At 39.6% G+C, this 18,001-nt stretch overlaps 2 protein-coding genes across 2 annotated transcripts in view; one reads left to right on the top strand and one right to left on the bottom strand.

Annotated features, from left to right (window-relative positions):
- The window catches only part of LOC103510971 (probable serine hydrolase), a 10,093-nt gene extending 1,267 nt beyond the window's left edge, over positions 1-8,826 (top strand). The window contains exons 2-6 of the mRNA XM_026824869.1: positions 1,065-1,184; positions 2,752-2,965; positions 5,420-5,509; positions 7,179-7,365; positions 7,756-8,826. Coding sequence (XP_026680670.1) covers positions 1,124-1,184; positions 2,752-2,965; positions 5,420-5,509; positions 7,179-7,365; positions 7,756-8,034 — 831 coding nt within the window. The 5' untranslated portion in view covers positions 1,065-1,123 and the 3' untranslated portion in view covers positions 8,035-8,826. The remainder of the gene's footprint in view (positions 1-1,064; positions 1,185-2,751; positions 2,966-5,419; positions 5,510-7,178; positions 7,366-7,755) is intronic.
- A 4,426-nt stretch (positions 8,827-13,252) lies between these two features.
- The window catches only part of LOC103510970 (protein lifeguard 1-like), an 8,652-nt gene continuing 3,903 nt past the window's right edge, over positions 13,253-18,001 (bottom strand). Inside the window, exon 4 of the mRNA XM_017444799.2 lies at positions 13,253-13,896. Coding sequence (XP_017300288.1) covers positions 13,772-13,896 — 125 coding nt within the window. The 3' untranslated portion in view covers positions 13,253-13,771. The remainder of the gene's footprint in view (positions 13,897-18,001) is intronic.

Below are 18,001 nucleotides of genomic sequence, written 5' to 3'. Positions count from 1 at the left end.
TAGCAAAATGGGGAAAAAAAACGGATTTCCCGGTTTTTTCCTGGGAAAAAGGGAAGGAAACCCCCCCCCCCCAAACAAAAAAACTATTTTTCATCAAATAAAAAGAACAAATGCCAATGAAGCAATTCGAAATAAAAACAACCTTGGTTTAATTAATAATTAAAAAAAAAACATTCTCTTAGATAAGTAAAAAAACTTTGTGTTTTTCGTACGTAGGAACCTATCTTTTTAAACTTTTTTTTTTGTAATTTTTTCTGTTTATTAGTCAGTTCCCGTATTTTCCATAGATTTGGAAAAAACCGGAACAAAGGTGTGTTCCGGCGGAACATTTGATTTTTGACAAAAATACGGATTGTTCCGGGAAATAACGTACGGTTGGCAACCCTAGTACCTACGTGAATTGCCAATTAGTTATCATTATCAATAAGGGGACCGGCCGGTATTGGTAGCCGAATAGGTAAAAGTCATGGGAAAAAATTCATGTGACTTTTATATTTTCACGGATGCATTTTTGTGAAGGTCAAGGCATCTGCCAGCCTAGTTGGCTTGGAAGGTCGGCGCGCTACATTTCAATCTAACAAGGCCGAGTAGGCCGTCATCTTTGGGTGCATTACTAAGGTAGAAACACATTATTACCACCACGTCACGCGAGCTCATGGGGAGTCAGAAAGATGTAGTTCAAAGTTTCCCCATAATATTGTAGGTAATCTCGTTCAGGACAACCACACTACCATCACGTCACGTGAAGTCATGGGGAGTCAGAACCATCGATAGTAGTGTGTTTCCCACTTAATTACTTTCTATTACCAAGTAATGAGTATTTTTTTTTTTTTTAAGAGGTTTGACAGAGGGAACTGTAACTGCTATGGTCTTATCGTCCCGAAATCGAGGAGAGAAGGAAGACAGGATAGGAGAAAGCCAGCCGTTCCGAGAACGAACATTATCCCATCAGGATAAAATCCGCCCCGGGCGGGAATCGAACCCGCGGCCTAGCGCTTACAAGGCAGACGCACTACCAACCAAGCTAACTAGGCTGGCAATGAGTATTTTATTTTGTTTCACAGAGACACCGTTTTAGAAGGCATATTTATAAAGACCCAGCCGTTCAACCTTTTGGTACGCGATGGGTCTGTTGACGTTCACAGAAGAGGTCAAAATCCCCGTGCCGTGGGGCTACGTATGTGGTAAGTCCAAGGTTCTCCACACGCGGAGTAACAGTATCACATTAACCTTACCCAGCCGGAGTGGGGGCGAAAAAAGCCAGCAGTACGCCTAGATCAGGGTTGTCCAACCCGCGGCCCAAGGGGCATGCGGCCCGCGAGTTCATTTCTGCGGCCCGCGAAAGCCCGCAAAGGCCCGTGTAGAAGGCCCCACCTGTGAGTTGAATTTTTAACTTTGCGGCCCGCCAACTCTCTACCTTGGTCTCTTGTGGCCCTCGGGTGCGCAAAGGTTGGACAACCCTGGCCTAGATGCTCATCCATACGGATACTAACTGGGCGCAAAGTTACTCAACTTCGATTATCCATTGGAAACTGGTGCATAAAGGCTGCGAAGCCAGCGAATTTTGTCCCGAAATCGAAGAGAGCAGGAAGACAGGATAGGAGAAAGTTAGCCGTTCCCAGAACGCGAAAACAACCTTGTCTGTTTAGGATAACCGATATGTTCCTTATGTCCTTTTTATCGCTCCGAACCTCTGTTTTAGGATAACCAATGTCTTATTCTTTGCTACAACTTTCTCAAACACGTCCAAACTAACGAATTTCATTGCATTGCACGTTGCATTGCACAAGTCTGGACCCACCATAATACTACTCGTAATTTGTGATTTGTATTTTTTTCCTCCCCCCAGGGTTTTCAATATGACTGTATGATGGACAACGTGCTAGTGTTACGTCGTATCATGGGACACTATGGGTGGAAGCGGATCTCACTGATGGGTCACTCAATGGGGTGCAATGTGTCCTTTGTCTTCACTGCCCTGTATCCTGACGAGGTGGGTAATAGGCATGCTACGACACAGACCACATGCTTTCAAAGTAGCTGTCTTTCTCATATCCTGTCTTCCTTCTCTCTTCGCTTTCGGGACGATAAGACATTAGCAATTACAGTTAACTCTATCAAAGTTTACCAAACCTCAAAGAAAATCCCTTCAATAGAAACAAAAATGGCGGCTCACTATCATAGGTTACCTACTTAATAATATTGTTTAATTTGATTAATAAAATTGTTTAATTTCATTAATAATATTGATTAATTTGTTTGTTTAGGTGGATCTGATCATAGCGTTGGATTCTGTGGCCCCCATTGCGTACAATACGGATGCCAAGTTTGCTGACTTTCAGGGCGATACTATTCTAAAGTAAGTATTACTTCTTCTTCGCCTTTTCCCGTGTTCAGTCAAATAAATGAGATTAAAATTTCTTGCCTCGGCTGGGATTGAACCCGCGCTCTCCTGATTACCAGGCGAGCGTCTTGACCACTACACCACCGAAGCAGGTTACCAACTAGGGTATATTAAAGGGGGCCTCGGATAATTATTTCAATAATATTTAATAACACACTGGCATGCTCAGGCCGGAACTTGGCCTGGCGCACGGCCGTGCGCCTAGATTTGCTTCTTTATGTCTTATTCATATTTCTAGACATGGTCTTCACTTGACTGGAGTGGATTATGGACTGTCCCCTATCTGATAGACGTTAAGAAACAAGAAACAAGACAATGTCTTATTCCTTTTCCATGACTTTTTCCAGGCAAGCTATGGGGATCCAAAGAGAACCAGCCCATCGTAGCCATACACGGCTGGTTGGACAACGCTGGTACATTCGATCATCTTCTGCCATTCATTACAGACCGAGTGTCTGTCCTCTGTATAGATTTACCTGGCCATGGACTGTCCTCACACTACCCTAAGGTAAGTAATGAGTCCTTCCTCCCAAGTATTAACCAAAATGGGATTATATCCGGGTAAAACCCAGATAGAATCCGGGTAGAACCCAGATAGAATCCGGGTAGAACCCAGATAGAATCCGGGCAAAACCCAGATAGAATCCGGGTAGAAACCGGATAAATGCCCCCATAACCCATTTCAGAATCCAGTTTCTACCATTTGCGCGTGCGCGGTAGCTACCACTCAAATGAAACTAAAAAGTCGAATTCCCACCATTTAAGTCATGCTTCAGTTACAGTACAGTCAAAATATTCTTGTCAGCTTATTTTTAGTTTGGAGGGCAGCCCGTCTACCGCGAGAACGAGAAAGCCAGCCGTTCCGAGAACGAACATTATCCCATCAGGATAAAATACGCCCCAGGCGGGAATGGAACCCGCGGCCTAGCACTTACAAGAAAGACGTACTACCAATGAAGCTAACCTAGCCTGATTACCTAGGAGATACTTTTAGTAGTAGTGTCAAATTCTCAACTAAGTAGGTATAAATGAAGATGAAATTTCATGTCTCGGCTGGGATTTAACCCTCCTGTTTACCAGGCGAGCGCCTTGAACACTACACCACCAAGGCAGAATCTAAAGAGGATCTACATAATTTTTCTTCAGCGACCTCTAATTTGTAGTCTATTTGATAAAATCCGCCCCGGGCGGGAATCGAACCCGCGGCCTAGCGCTTACAAGGCAGACGCACTACCAACTAAGCTAACTAGGCTGGGGTTTCTTATTTCAAATAGGTTTGATAGAGGGAGCTTTAACTGCTAAGGTCTTACCGTCCCCGAAAGCGAAGAGAGAAGGAAGACAGGATAGGAAAAGCCAGCTGTTCAGGATAAAATCCGCCCCGACCGGTAATCGTAATGTGGGGCAAACAGCCCTAAAGGATGGGTTAAAATCTACCTCTAAGCACGCTCTGAGAACATGCCGGAACCGTCTCAGAGTATTCTCAAGGGTAACATGTGCTCAGTACGTTCTTATCACACCATTATCATCACGAGACACCAAAAGGTAAAGGTACATAACATAGGTACATGCGTTTATAGGTACAGGTACCTACATACATAGGTACGCGTATATACTCAACTAGTAATCGCCTATAGTAGGTACATCATTTGCATTGCATTGCACGATGCTTTGCAAACACGTCCAAACTAGTGCAACGCACTTCAAAGACATTCGCCAGAAAACCGCCAACCTCTCGGATACCCACAAACATTAGGGGCCACAGAGTTTAATCTGATTGGCTAAAAAGCTTGAAATCAACCAATCAGATTGGTTAATTCAAGAGTTAAACCGAGTTTAAACAGTGTAGATCCGGCCATTAAAATATTTAACAATAGGGGTTATAGTCTCTTTCACACATGACCCGTTGAGTAATTTTTTGTACATGATGCTGTTATTACTATTAGTAGATGGTAAGTTTAACAAATTTTTCAAGAAAGGCTCCGAAAAATATTGAAATTTCTTATGAAAAATAATAATAAAAGAAACTGAAGGTAAAAAAAAGAAAAAAATCAGTACTATAGGATACAAAAAAATTAGTTTTTTTTTTCCATCCTTTTTTTATTTTCATTTGAGTTACAGTCAACCAAAAACTGTGAGGGATAAAATGGAATGTTAAATTTCTAGTTCATTTTCATTTTTTTTTTTTTCGACCTCCCGCCGGAATTCGAACCCCTGATTTTCGGGTTACCAGTCCAAGTGACAAGAGCTGCCAAGAAGGAGGGTAGTTTATCCATAGGTGGGAGAGAGGTCTTAGTATTTTCTAATTTTACTGAATGTTCGTTCGGTAGATTAAAAGAAAAGTTATATTTTCCTGTCGGAATTTCCCCCTTTCTGAAGCTCGCTTCCCCTCTTTTTCCTGTGGTTTAGTACAGGCGCTATCACACCCAAAAAGGGAAAACGAACTTCGAGAGAGGGAAATTGCGATAGGAAAATACGAGCAAAGTATTTCAGCAATTTTTAAACCCAAAATTTACAAATACTGGTAAAGAAAACCAATTTGTGTAAATACAAACTGCACAAAATATGTACTTCTTTAGAAAAACCCGAAAAACTTATTTAAACATAAATAAATAAGGTAAGTGTTATATTATTATATTACACAAATGAAAAAAAAAAAAAATAATAATGTTTAACTCAAAATAGATACTGTAAAGTAGGGAATCATAATTCATTGAGAACAATTCTCATTTCTCAACCTTTTATTAAGTTACCCTTAACGAACACTGACACCTCAGTTTACAATACAGGGAAAAAAAAGTCGAATTATTTTCATAGGAAAAAAAAGTCATTAAATAGTGAAGGTACATTATAATTAACTTTAATATTAATATTATTGTAAGATTATTAAAATAAGTTCAAGACACTTGATCGAGACTGAGGTCGGTATTTTACTATCAAACTTTTCATTGTCACTTGGGGATTTGAACCCGCGACCTTTTGATCAGGAGGCGACCGCTAGGGTTCTGAGCTATCAAGATCAATTTTCATTCTGAAAAATTCTGTGGCCCCCATTGCGTACAATACGGATGCCAAGTTTGCTGACTTTCAGGGCGATACTATTCTAAAGTAAGTATTACTTCTTCTTCGCCTTTTCCCGTGTTCAGACGGGGTCGGCGTTTTTCGTCAGCCTCTCAATTAGCTCTATCTCGGGTGATTGCTTTGGGCTGACATTTGGTTTTGGCTACAAAATGTTTACGAGTGGATGATGCCTTTCGCACTCAACCTTTGCTAAGTCTTTAGCAAGGCAAAATTTCAGGCTGGTGTGCTCCCAGTGCTCCCTGTTTAAAGTCCCCCAGCCAGACTAAGCTGGTCTTTTTTTTTTGTTTTAGTGACTACACTCACAATAATGGACTAAGTTCATTATTGTGAGCAATTACTGACACTATTTACACACACACACTCGCACATTCTGCACTCATTTACATACACGCATGTAAACAAACAAACAAACAAGGAAGCAAATGGTCTACTCCCTGTTAAACGTGCCCCAGCCAGACAATATGTTTTTACTTTCTATTTCTACATAATTTCAATTGTTAGGCCTGTCACTCACCATCAGGTAAACCTGACGACAGGTACACCTGATCTGGTCTACCTCATAGTGTGTTTGCTCATCAGGTGTCAGGTATGCCTGATAGTGATTGCCTGGCCTAACATTCGTTACTGGAGATTTTCATGGTGACTCCTTTTTTACTCTCCTTATCCTATTACTTTTTAGTCCGTCCTTCCTTTATTATTACAATAGTAATAAGAAGGTATAAGGGACGGACTATTGTATTCGCTACGGTGTCGTCTGTCTGTCACTCTGTCTGTTTAGCTTTTGTTTACAAGAAAAAAATATTTGCTTTCAATCAAAATGTAAATACTTTTCGTTTCTACGGATGTATTGTGTCGTGTGATGGGTTCAAGTATTGGGTTAGAAGGTTAGACATAGAGGGGTCGCGGGTCGATGCCAATTTTTAATTAATGGTGGATATTATTAGTTGCAATATTATCATTAGAACATACCTAATCTACTAACGAATACAACGTGAAGGGTATTTTCTACCACCTTTAATTTTTCCCTTCTTCCTTTTTAAAAGTCCTTAATATTCTTGAAAGTTGTCTTATACGGTTGGGCTAAGAGTCCTGTTTAATGATGACCCCTTTGATTTTCTCTTACAAACACTCGTACACCCTTGAAAATTATAATTATTAAAATCTGAAACAAGGAAGCGTTATTTCTTGTTTATTTTTCTCATGAGCGCCGTTCAATTCAATGTGTTTTTAGTCCGTCCTTTCTTTATTATTACAATAGTAATAAAAAGGTATAAGGGACGGACTATTGTATTCGCTTCGGTGTCGTCTGTCTGTCTGTCTGTCACTGTCTGTTCCCATAGAAGGACTTATCCAAACCTGGTCGACCTATGTATCAAATTAAAGGTCTTTTTACCAGGGTCACGAAAATGGTGGTGCAAATCTTGTCCAGAGAACCATAAAGCCAAAAAAACTGGTTTTTGGGGGATTTTAGAAGGTTGGGCTATTCAAACCTGGTCGACCTATATATCAAATTAAAGGTCTTTTTACCAGGATCACGAAAATGGTGGTGCAAATTTTGTCCAGAGAACCACAAAGCCAAAAAACTGGTTTTGGGGGGATTTTAGAATGTTGGGCCCGGAGGGACGGGCCCAGCTTGTTATTTTCTCTTCAACTCTCTCTCTATTAATCCATTCTCTCATCCGTTTCCTCTCTGCAGATTTCTCAGGTACGATGCAATTCCTCCCAACCCAGGTCCACACGGCTCTCTCAAGGAGCTACAGGACATCTGTATCGACGCCCACAAGGGATCTCTAACCGAAGAGTCAGCCAAGACGTTACTCATCCGAGGTGCGTCCAGAGTGCGAGACGACGTGTACAAGTTCAACCGAGACTTGAGACTTATGGTAAGGCGTGTCCACACGTGACGAAATAGACTGTATTGGGGCGTTGTTTGGGCTACAAATATCGGCTTGAAGGCCATTATATTATTATAATGGAGGTAGATTATCACCAAATAGAAGATGAAACCCCCCTCACTTAAGACCTTAGCTGCAGTGATTTTTTTAAAAGAGGTTTGATAAAGGGAACTGTAACGGCCAAGGTCTGATCTTTCCGAAAACGAAGAAAAGGAAGACAGGATAGGAGAAAGTAAGCCGTTCCGAGAACGAATCTTATCTATTTAGGATGAAATTCCTTGAAGGTTCATACTGGGAACGCCAGGCTATTATTATTATTATTATTATTATTTTTTTTAACTGTATTAAATACTAATTCTAACGTTTTCTCTCCCACAGAGCGGGTTCATTCATCCGCCCTCGTTCGAGCTTATCCAGGTCTACGCCACCCGAATCAAATGCAACTACCTCAACATCCGCGCCGAATTTTTCACCGACGAGAGGCTCGAAAAGTACGACTTAATTCTCGACATAATCCGCAAGAGCGCGCGCAACTTCAAATTCGTTCAGGAAACTGGGCCCCACCATGTGCATATGAACGAACCGCAGCGGATTGCCGTCACTATCAATCAGTTCCTGTTCTCCTGTGTGAATGACGAGGATGAGGAGTATTTCTGATAAGGGACAGTCTAAAATTCGCTTTACATCCGGACAAAATTCGGTTTATATCTGGCTAAAATTCGGGTTATATGATATCAGGATAAAAATCGGATTATAGTCGGATGAAATTCGGTTTATATCCCGATAAAGAACTTTAAATTCGTTCAGGAGACTGGGCCCCAACATGTTCGTCTGGTAATTATTAAACGAATTACCAGACGAACTTAAATTAAAAATGAAAAGAAAATGAAATTAAAAATAAAAGAATTCTACCTATCAAGAAGTAATGAAAGATAAATGAAACTTAAGAATGAACTAATAAAGAAGATGAAGAAAATTTAAGAAGAAAAATAATTAAGAAGAATTCCCTAAAAGTACTCTAGTACTTAAAGGGATTTATTCCAAAAGAATATTTTATTGTTAATGTGTTATAAAATAAACTTCAATATTATTATTATTATGAATGAACCACGTCGCATTGCCGTCACTATCAATCAGTTCCTGTTCTCCTGTGTGAATGGGGAGGATGAGGAGTATTTCTGATGAGGAACAGTCTCAACAGTCTGACGAAAATTCGGGTTATAGCAGGATAAAATCCGGTTTATATCCGGATAAAATTCGGTTTTTATCCGGATGAAATTCTGGTTATAGCCGGATAAAATTCGGGTTATAGCAGGATAAAATTCGGTTTATATCCCGATAAAATTCGGGTTATATCCGGATAAAGTCTCTATAAAGAACTTCAAATTCGTTCAGGAGACTGGGCCGCACCAGAGTGTTCCCACTACACACGACACGCTTTTTTCCCGCACAAGTAAATTCAGTTTATATCTGGCTAAAATTCGGGTTATATGATATCAGGATAAAAATCGGATTATAGTCGGATGAAATTCGGTTTATATCCGGATAAAATTCGGGTTATATCCGGATAAAATTCGTGTTATATCCAGATGAAATTCGGGTTATATCCGGATAAAGAACTTCAAACTCGTTCAGGAGACTGGGCCGCACCAGAGTGTTCCCACTACACACGACACGCTTTTTTCCCGCACAAGAGGGAACGGTCCTTTAGGCTGAGATTGTAAATGTCAAGTGCCAAATAGCACTGTAGGACGACCCCCTGACTGAGAATAAATAGTGGGAACGGTCCTTTAGGCTGAGATTGTAAATGTCAAGTGCCAAATAGCACTGTAGGACGACCCCCTGACTGAGAATAAATAAAAAACTCGTCGAAATAAACATAAAAATAGAATGTAATTGGAACAAATTAGGTTTACCAGCTCGTTAATTATTTATATGTTACACGAAATAAACAAATAAAATAGCTATTTCCTTATCTAATAGTATTTTTTGTTTAGTTTTTATTTATTTTAATTTTGAGAAAACGGACAGCTTAAATTCATTTGTTTGTGAAGGAAAGCATTTTCTGTCAGCTTAATTCATTTCTTGTTAGTAAAGGAAAGCATTTTTTTTTCTCAGCATGGACTTTTTTCGAGTGGGTGTTTTGATAAATAAAAAAATAAGAAAGCCTTTTCAATGCAACTTAAGCAGGGCGATTTCAATCTTTGATAGAAAAAAGGCCCCTTTATTACCTTCTAATTGAATTCATTTCTTGTTTGTAAAGGAAAGCATTTTTTTTTTTTTAGCATGGACTTTTTTTCGAGTGGGTGTTTTGATAAATAAAAATAAAAAAATAAGAAAGCCTTTTCAATGCAATTTAAGCTGGGCGATTTCAATCTTTGATAGAAAAAAGGCCCCTTTATTACCTTCTATATTTTAGGAAACGGATATTTTTTCTCAAATAAATGAGATTAAAATTTCTTGCCTCGGCTGGGATTGAACCCGCGCTCTCCTGATTACCAGGCGAGCGTCTTGACCACTACACTACCGAAGCAGGTTACCAACTTGGGTATATTAAAGGGGGCCTCGGATAATTATTTCAATAATATGTATTTAATTTGCTTCTTTAATTGATTATTTAATCATTATTTTAAGAATCTTAAGGCTGGGGCCACAGAGTTTAATCTGATTGGCTAAAAAGCTTGAAATCAACCAATCAGATTGGTTAATTCAAGAGTTAAACCGAGTTTAAACACTGTAGATCCGGCCATTAAAATATTTAACAATAGGGGTTAGTCTCTTTCACACATGACCCGTTGAGTAAATTTTTGTACATGATGCTGTTATTACTATTAGTAGATGGTAAGTTAAACAATTTTGTCAAGAAAGGCTCCGAAAAATATTGAAATTTCTTATGAAAAAGAATAATAAAAGAAACTGAAGGTAAAAAAAAGAAAGAAAAAAAATCAGTACTAAGTATAGGATACAAAAAAATTGCCTAGATTTTTTTTTTCATCCTTTTTTTATTTTCATTTGAGTTACAGTCAACCAAAAATTGTGAGGGATAAAATGGAATGTTAAATTTCTAGTTCATTTTCATTTTTTTTTTTTCGACCTCCCACCGGTATTCGAACCCCTGATTTTCAGGTTACCAGTCCGAGTGACAAGAGCTGCCAAGAAGGAGGGTAGTTTATCCATAGGTGGGAGAGAGGTCTTAGTAATTTCTAATTTTACTGAATGTTCGGTAGATTAAAAGAAAAGTTATATTTTCCTGTCGGAATTTCCCCCTTTCTGAAGCTCGCTTCCCCTCTTTTTCCTGTGGTTTAGTACAGGCGCTATCACACCCAAAAAGGGAAAACGAACTTCGAGAGAGGGAAATTGCGATAGGAAAATACGAGCAAAGTATTTCAGCAATTTTTAAACCCAAAATTTACAAATACTGGTAAAGAAAACCAATTTGTGTAAATACAAACTGCACAAAATATGTACTTCTTTAGAAAAACCCGAAAAACTTATTTAAACATAAATAAATAAGGTAAGTGTTATATTATTATATTACCCAAATGAAAAAAAAAAAAAATAATAATGTTTAACTCAAAATAGATACTGTAAAGTAGGGAATCATAATTCATTGAGAACAATTCTCATTTCTCAACCTTTTATTAAGTTACCCTTAACGAACACTGACACCTCAGTTTACAATACAGGGAAAAAAAAGTCGAATTATTTTCATAGGAAAAAAAAGTCATTAAATAGTGAAGGTACATTATAATTAACTTTAATATTAATATTATTGTAAGATTATTAAAATAAGTTCAAGACACTTGATCGAGACTGAGGTCGGTATTTTACTATCAAACTTTTCATTGTCACTTGGGGATTTGAACCCGCGACCTTTTGATCAGGAGGCGACCGCTAGGGTTCTGAGCTATCAAGATCAATTTTCATTCTGAAAATTTATTCCCCACATGTTGGGATGAAAGCCACAAAATGAAAATTTAGAACAGCCAGCCTAGTTAGCTTGGTTGGTAGCTTGTAAGCGCTAGGCCGCGGGTTCGATTCCCGCCTGGGGCGGATTTTGTCTTGAAGGGATAATGTTCGTTCTCGGAACGGCTGGCTTTATCCTATCCTGTCTTCCTTCTCTCTTCGATTTCGGGACGATAAGACCTTCCTGGTTCTACGATTAATTGACCATGCAATGATTTGTCCAATTTTTTAGGGTTATTTACAGAGGGTCACACAGAAAAGTTTGATAATAAAATACAAATCTACGAGGGAATAAAACTTCCTAGGATTTATAATATTGTCTCGGGGAAAGTAGACCAGTCTTAAATTTACCTCAACATTCAACCTGGCTGCGAACGCTCCCTTTTCTTTGGCTTTTTATAAATAATGGACGTGAAAAAATTGGAAAACCAAAAGAAAAAAAGAATATAAAAAAAATGTCCTTATTATACGAAAAACACGAGACATGAGATATTGAATAAGCTACAGGAAATGTTTTTCAAGCTCCTTTTTTACTTTCCTTGGGGGGTGGAGCACGAAGTGCGAGTCCTAAATATACAGTGTGTCCACTTTTAATGTGCGCCATAGGAAAAATACATGTAAAAACAGTTATTCTTGTCTCAAAAGTCCCCATTAAGTATTCTTCCTAACTTTTTACATAGGAATCGACCATTTATTAATAATTTTTACCCATTTGCAACTGCTCCATTACACACACATTAGAGAGTTTTTGCAACCAAAATTTGAGTCCCGTTAAAGAGTTTAGTTAACTGGACGCAAATTTTGGTTGCAATAACTCGCTATTAATGGACTGCTAAACGCTAAACGTGAACTTGGCACAAATATTGTGTTGTGGAAATGGTTAGTTGAATAAATTAAAAGAACAAGGTTTTGATTCTGTTTGACTTCCATTTCATTGACATTGAAGCCAATGTTCTTGTAGACAATAACGTCACAAGTGGTCTACAGCTGAAAAACACAAAGTGGAATCATCATAATTAACTTTAAAAATACGAGTATTGTAAGATTTTTAAAAAAAGTTCAAGACACTTGATCGAGACTGAGGTCGGTATTTTACAATCAAACTTTTCATTTGCCATTTGGGGTTTGAACCCGCGACCTTTTGATTAGCAGGCGACCTAGCGGTTCTGAGCTATCAAGATCAATTTTCATTCTGAAAATCGCTGATTTTATTCCCCACATGTTGGGATGAAAGCCACAAAATGAAAATTTAGAACAGCCAGCCTAGTTAGCTTGGTTGGTAGCTTGTAAGCGCTAGGCCGCGGGTTCGATTCCCGTCTAGGGCGGATTTTGTCTTGGAGGAATAATGTTCGTTCTCGGAACGGCTGGCTTTATCCTATCCTGTCTTCCTTCTCTCTTCGATTTTGGGAGGATAAGACCTTCCTGGTTCTACGATTAATTGACCATGCAATGATTTGTCCAATTTTTTAGGGTTATTTACAGAGGGTCACACAGAAAAGTTTGATAATAAAATACAAATCTACGAGGGAATAAATTTCCTAGGATTTAATACAAATTCATTTTATATTTATTTTTGTTTGCTTTGTAATTTGCTTGTTTTTAATAGCTAATATAAATGAAAAGTATAATATAAACGTGCAAACTAAAGATAAAAAGTAAAAAATTAATTCAGATTGTACAAGTTGCGGAAAAAAAATCAAAAATTCGAATTTCCCGCCAACTTTACACGCAAAAAGGCCGACGATGGCCTACGATGGCCCTGTACATAAACACAGCCTTACATAATAATAGTGATAGTAGTCGAGCGGCCAACGAGTTTCAACTTGAACATAATAGTCGAGCGGCCAAGGCAATTCAACATGGGGCAGCAGTCAGCCAAGGTACAAATTCGTTTTTCTCCCCTCTCACTATCGGTGTTATATCGACAATTTAAGAATGAAAACCACGTGATTTTATTTATGACGGGGAAAAAAATCATTACAATATTTCATAGGTCGGTCGTCAATTATTGATGCCTTAGCTGTTTTTCAAATCAAAACCACATGAAAATTTTGCTGCAAAACACACTTTTTTAAATCGATCTATCAAAATACACAGAACAAAAATTTGCAATTTTGCACGGTTTCTATTATTCCACAAAAGTCAAATTTTGCAGACACAAAGTTCTCATTCGTAAATAAAAGTCGATATATCAATAGAATAAACATTTGCAATTTTGCAGACACAAGGTTCATCGTTCTTAAATAAATTCGATGTATCAATAGAACAAAAATTTGCAATTTTGCACGGTTTCCATTCTTCCGCAAAAGTCGATATAACAAAAATAATTATATCGATATAGGGAAAATTTGCAGACACAAGGTTCATCACTCTTAAATAAAACTCGATATAAAATTTACCTACTATCCGCCGCAGACAAGAATGTCGTTTAATCGTCCGAATTGGCGGCACCCAGTATTTGCAGAATAGAGAGGAATATGTTGACCACATCCAGATAGATGTTGAGGGCGGCGAAAATGTACTCTTCCGGCGAAATCGAGTATCGGTGAGACCCTGCGGAGACAGAAGAGGTTAAAATTGGAATTAGAGGGCACAGAAGAGGTTAAAATAAGAATTGGAATAAGGGACGAGAGGATAGAAGAGGTTAAAGTTAAACACAATAGAATCTGAGGGGACAGAAGAGGTTAGAACAAAATTTACAATGTGGAATTTCAAGTCAGCAGAAGAAAAGTATAACGAAGGCAAATAAAATTAGTGGACAGAGTGATGGAAGAAGTTTCCAAGTTCAATGTGGGAGAAATGGAGTTATGCATATTTGGCGTCAAGCTCTTTTTATCCCATTTACTCAAGCCCAATTGATCTCACTAGGTACAGAAGAATTTTCTTTTTTTCGTCACAGAGAAAATGGTTTCCGAGCTTCTCTGGACTAATTTCTACAGATGATTTCACCTGTTGGGACGAAGGTACAGTAGAAGAAGAAGTAAATTAGAAAAAAACAAACGAGTGTACACGAACAGTGCGCGAGAAATGACTTTTTAACTGTAAGCCCCAAGTAATTGAAAATATTACCAATCAATTTCTCGTAAACCGCGGATACCGCGAACAAACCGCGGATACCGCGAACAAACCGCGGATACCGCGAACAAACCGCGGATACCGCGAACAAACCGCGGATACCGCGAACAAACCGCGGATACCGCGAACAAACCGCGGATACCGCGAACAAACCGCGGATACCGCGAACAAACCGCGGATACCGCGAACAAACCGCGGATACCGCGAACAAACCGCGGATACCGCGAACAAACCGCGGATACCGCGAACAAACCGCGGATACCGCGAACAAACCGCGGATACCGCGAACAAACCGCGGATACCGCGAACAAACCGCGGATACCGCGAACAAACCGCGGATACCGCGAACAAACCGCGGATACCGCGAACAAACCGCGGATACCGCGAACAAACCGCGGATACCGCGAACAAACCGCGGATACCGCGAACAAACCGCGGATACCGCGAACAAACCGCGGATACCGCGAACAAACCGCGGATACCGCGAACAAACCGCGGATACCGCGAACAAACCGCGGATACCGCGAACAAACCGCGGATACCGCGAACAAACCGCGGATACCGCGAACAAACCGCGGATACCGCGAACAAACCGCGGATACCGCGAACAAACCGCGGATACCGCGAACAAACCGCGGATACCGCGAACAAACCGCGGATACCGCGAACAAACCGCGGATACCGCGAACAAACCGCGGATACCGCGAACAAACCGCGGATACCGCGAACAAACCGCGGATACCGCGAACAAACCGCGGATACCGCGAACAAACCGCGGATACCGCGAACAAACCGCGGATACCGCGAACAAACCGCGGATACCGCGAACAAACCGCGGATACCGCGAACAAACCGCGGATACCGCGAACAAACCGCGGATACCGCGAACAAACCGCGGATACCGCGAACAAACCGCGGATACCGCGAACAAACCGCGGATACCGCGAACAAACCGCGGATACCGCGAACAAACCGCGGATACCGCGAACAAACCGCGGATACCGCGAACAAACCGCGGATACCGCGAACAAAACGCGAATACCGCGAACAAACCGCGGATAACGCGAACAAACCGCGGATAACGCGAACAAACCGCGGATACCGTGAACAATCCGCGGATACCGCGAACAAACCGCGGATACCGCGAGCAAACCGCGAATAGGTGACTTATCACAGAAGAATCGATGAGGACCTTCCATTTATGAAAATTAAGGGGAAATGAGTAAATTAAGTCCAAACTTCAAACCTATGGTCAAGAATCCTCCTCTCAACCCCCTACATTTCCCCTGACCCCCTACATGGTTTTTGGTAGTAGGGGGTCAAGGGGAGGTTTCTTCAGACCTAGATTTTTGTCAGAGCTCATTCTCTCTTCTGCTTTCAGACTGGAAGGTTCTCTCTGCTCCCTCTCTCCTCTCTGTGATATCTCCAAATATTTCAACATGATTTTTTTTTTTTTTTTACAAGAGTTTCCATATTAGAGTAGCCAAGGAGTCTTTCCTATGTAACTTTTCACGAGAAATCGATCGGTGAATTTTTTGAGAAATTCCCTGACAATTCCCTGACTTTTCCAGTCTCCGTGAAATTCCCTGACAATTCCCGGTTTTCCAGTCTGGTAGACACCCTGGTCAAGGGTTCTAGGAATGATGGTTCACGAAATATGCGCTTGTAACAAGCCAATATCAAAAAATTTCGAAAGTTATATCCACTTTTTTTTTTTTACACCAATAATTTACGACATACAGCCTGATTCCCTCGAATTTGCCATCAAAAATTTTGTCAAAAGAGAAGGAATGTGCCTGACAATTCCCGGTTTTCCAGTCTGGTAGACACCCTGCTGACTATATCTAGAAAGTTATTGGTTCAGTGAGAGTGAGCAAAGAGGGTGATGTGAGTAAGGTGGACATCCAAGAGGGGGAAACAAACAGTGAAGTGATACATAATAGATCAGTTGCGCTTACTTGGGTAAAGTCATAGAGCAGGAAAAATGAGGACCAATGGAATTTTTCTTTTTCTTCTACGACTTCTAGATACCAAGATAAATCGATTTAAAAAATACCGGTAAATCGTAAACTTTGACATCACGGCATACGCTCCCGTAGGCGATGACGTCATATTTCATGACTCCCGCTTCGTTTGTTTGTGCGCAAGCGTTTCTGCGCATTTTGACGTGAAATCTGACGTCACAATTCTTCGAACTTTTTCATTAGAACGGAAAATGAAAATTAATATGCTCCCGTAGGCGATGACGTCATATTTCATGACTCCCGCTTCGTTTGTTTGTGCGCAAGCGTTTCTGCGCATTTTGACGTGAAAACTGACGTCACAATTCTTCGAATTTTTTCATTAGAACGGAAAATGAAAATTAAATTTTCGACCTTTTACAGTTATTTTTTCGGAGTTTTGACCTCATATTAGGATTTTTCACAACTTTTTACATAGGAATCGACCATTTATTAATAATTTTTACCCATTTGCAACTGCTCCATTACACACACATTAGAGAGTTTTAGCAACCAAAGCTCGAGTCCCGTTAAAGAGTTCAGTTCACTGGACGCAAATTTTGGTTGCAATAACTCGCTATTAATGGACTGCTAAATGCTAAACGTGAACTTGGCACAAATATTGTGTTGTGGAATTGGTTTTTTTTTAAAGAGGTTTGACAGAGGGAACTGTAACTGCTAAGGTCTTATCGTCCCGAAATCGAAGAGAGAAGGAAGACAGGATAGGAGAAAGCCAGCCGTTCCGACAGAAATTAAAAACAATAGTCCGTCCCTTATACCTTTTTATTACTATTGTAATAATAAAGGAAGGACGGACTAAAAATGAAAAAAAAAAGGTTTTTTTTACCAACAAAAGAGGAGAAAAGTAAGAAGGAGAAAGTCGATGGAAGAAAGAAGGAAGGAACCAACAATGAAAGAAATAATGGACGAGGGAAGGAAGAAGAGAAAAGGATGGCAGCAGAAAATCATTGAGGAGTGAAGACAAGAAGAACATAACAAAAGACGAACAAGTGAAAATACTAACACATAGATAAGTAATAATTTATTCGATGAACTTCCGAAATTTCCTGATAATGTCCCAGTATCTTTTAAAAGCAGTAGGACAGACAGACTAACATTAACACATTTTCCACTTACCTTCTTCCCTGATGGTTATCTTCCCTGATGGTTAAAACTTACCTGGGACTCACTCGATTGAAAGAGAAAGCAAAACAGCTAAAAGGGGCTACAAGACCTTGCAACCTTCACACATAATATTCCCTATTTTACGAACAAGTGAAAATACTAACACATAGATAAGTAATAATTTATTCGATAAACTTCCGAAATTTCCTGATAATGTCCCAGTATCTTTTAAAAGCAGTAGGACAGACAGACAAACATTAACACATTTTCCACTTACCTTCTTCCCTGATGGTTAAAACTTACCTGGGACTCACTCGAAAGAGAAAGCAAAACAGCTAAAAGGGGCTACAAGACCTTGCAATTTTCACACATAATATTACCTATTTAACTAACGATCATCTTAAATCAAAAGCGTGATAAAAAAAAAAAAAAAAAAAAAACAAAATTTTTTTTGTTAA

The sequence above is a fragment of the Diaphorina citri genome, unplaced genomic scaffold (assembly GCF_000475195.1).
Source record: "Diaphorina citri unplaced genomic scaffold, Diaci psyllid genome assembly version 1.1 scaffold660, whole genome shotgun sequence".
In the NCBI taxonomy this organism is placed as follows: domain Eukaryota; kingdom Metazoa; phylum Arthropoda; class Insecta; order Hemiptera; family Psyllidae; genus Diaphorina; species Diaphorina citri.
The sequence above is the reverse complement of the archived record's forward strand: the minus strand, read 5'-3'. Positions and strand labels throughout refer to the sequence as shown.